Raw genomic sequence first — 487 nt, 5'->3', positions numbered from 1 at the left:
TTGCTGCTGTGGGTGTTTGTGCTGCTCTCAGCTGCAGCCTCCCTGTTTCTATTCGACTCCCTCATCAACCCTGGGGGGCCCCCAAAACCATCGGGTGGGGGCCCCCCACCATACCCTTCATGGGGGCCCCCGTACCCTTCATGGGGGCCCCCGTACCCATCCTGGGGGCCCCCATACCTATCAACTGGACTCTCTCCCTCTCGCTGTGATGCAGCAGAAGCAGCAGATAAAGATAAGTCTGATTCAGAACCCGAAAGAGAAGACATGGGGGTGAGGGCCCCCTTCATCATTCCTGACGATGCAGCAAGGGGGCCCCCCCCCTGCTGCTGCAGCAGCTCAACTGAAGGACTCCTCCTACCCTGCTGCTGATCCTCCAGCTGTATCCGCTGCCGCCGCTGCTGCTGCTGCTGCTGCTGTTGCTGCTGCTGCTGCTGCTGTTCCTGCTCCTGGGATGCTACCGACATCAGCGACAGCTCAGAATCTGATG

General features: G+C 60.6%; 1 protein-coding gene across 1 annotated transcript in view; it reads right to left on the bottom strand.

The window, feature by feature from the left end:
- Positions 1 to 487, bottom strand: part of EMH_0054920 (uncharacterized protein) — a gene marked incomplete at both ends in the record, with an annotated part of 1,854 nt that overhangs the window by 433 nt on the left and 934 nt on the right. The window contains one exon of the mRNA XM_013497172.1: positions 3 to 487. Within this exon, the coding sequence (XP_013352626.1) occupies positions 3 to 487 (485 nt within the window). The remainder of the gene's footprint in view (positions 1 to 2) is intronic.

The sequence above is a fragment of the Eimeria mitis genome, genomic scaffold (genome assembly GCF_000499745.2).
Source record: "Eimeria mitis Houghton genomic scaffold, Emh_scaff2511, whole genome shotgun sequence".
NCBI classification, from domain to species: domain Eukaryota; phylum Apicomplexa; class Conoidasida; order Eucoccidiorida; family Eimeriidae; genus Eimeria; species Eimeria mitis.
This window is presented reverse-complemented; position numbering and strand designations above follow the sequence as displayed.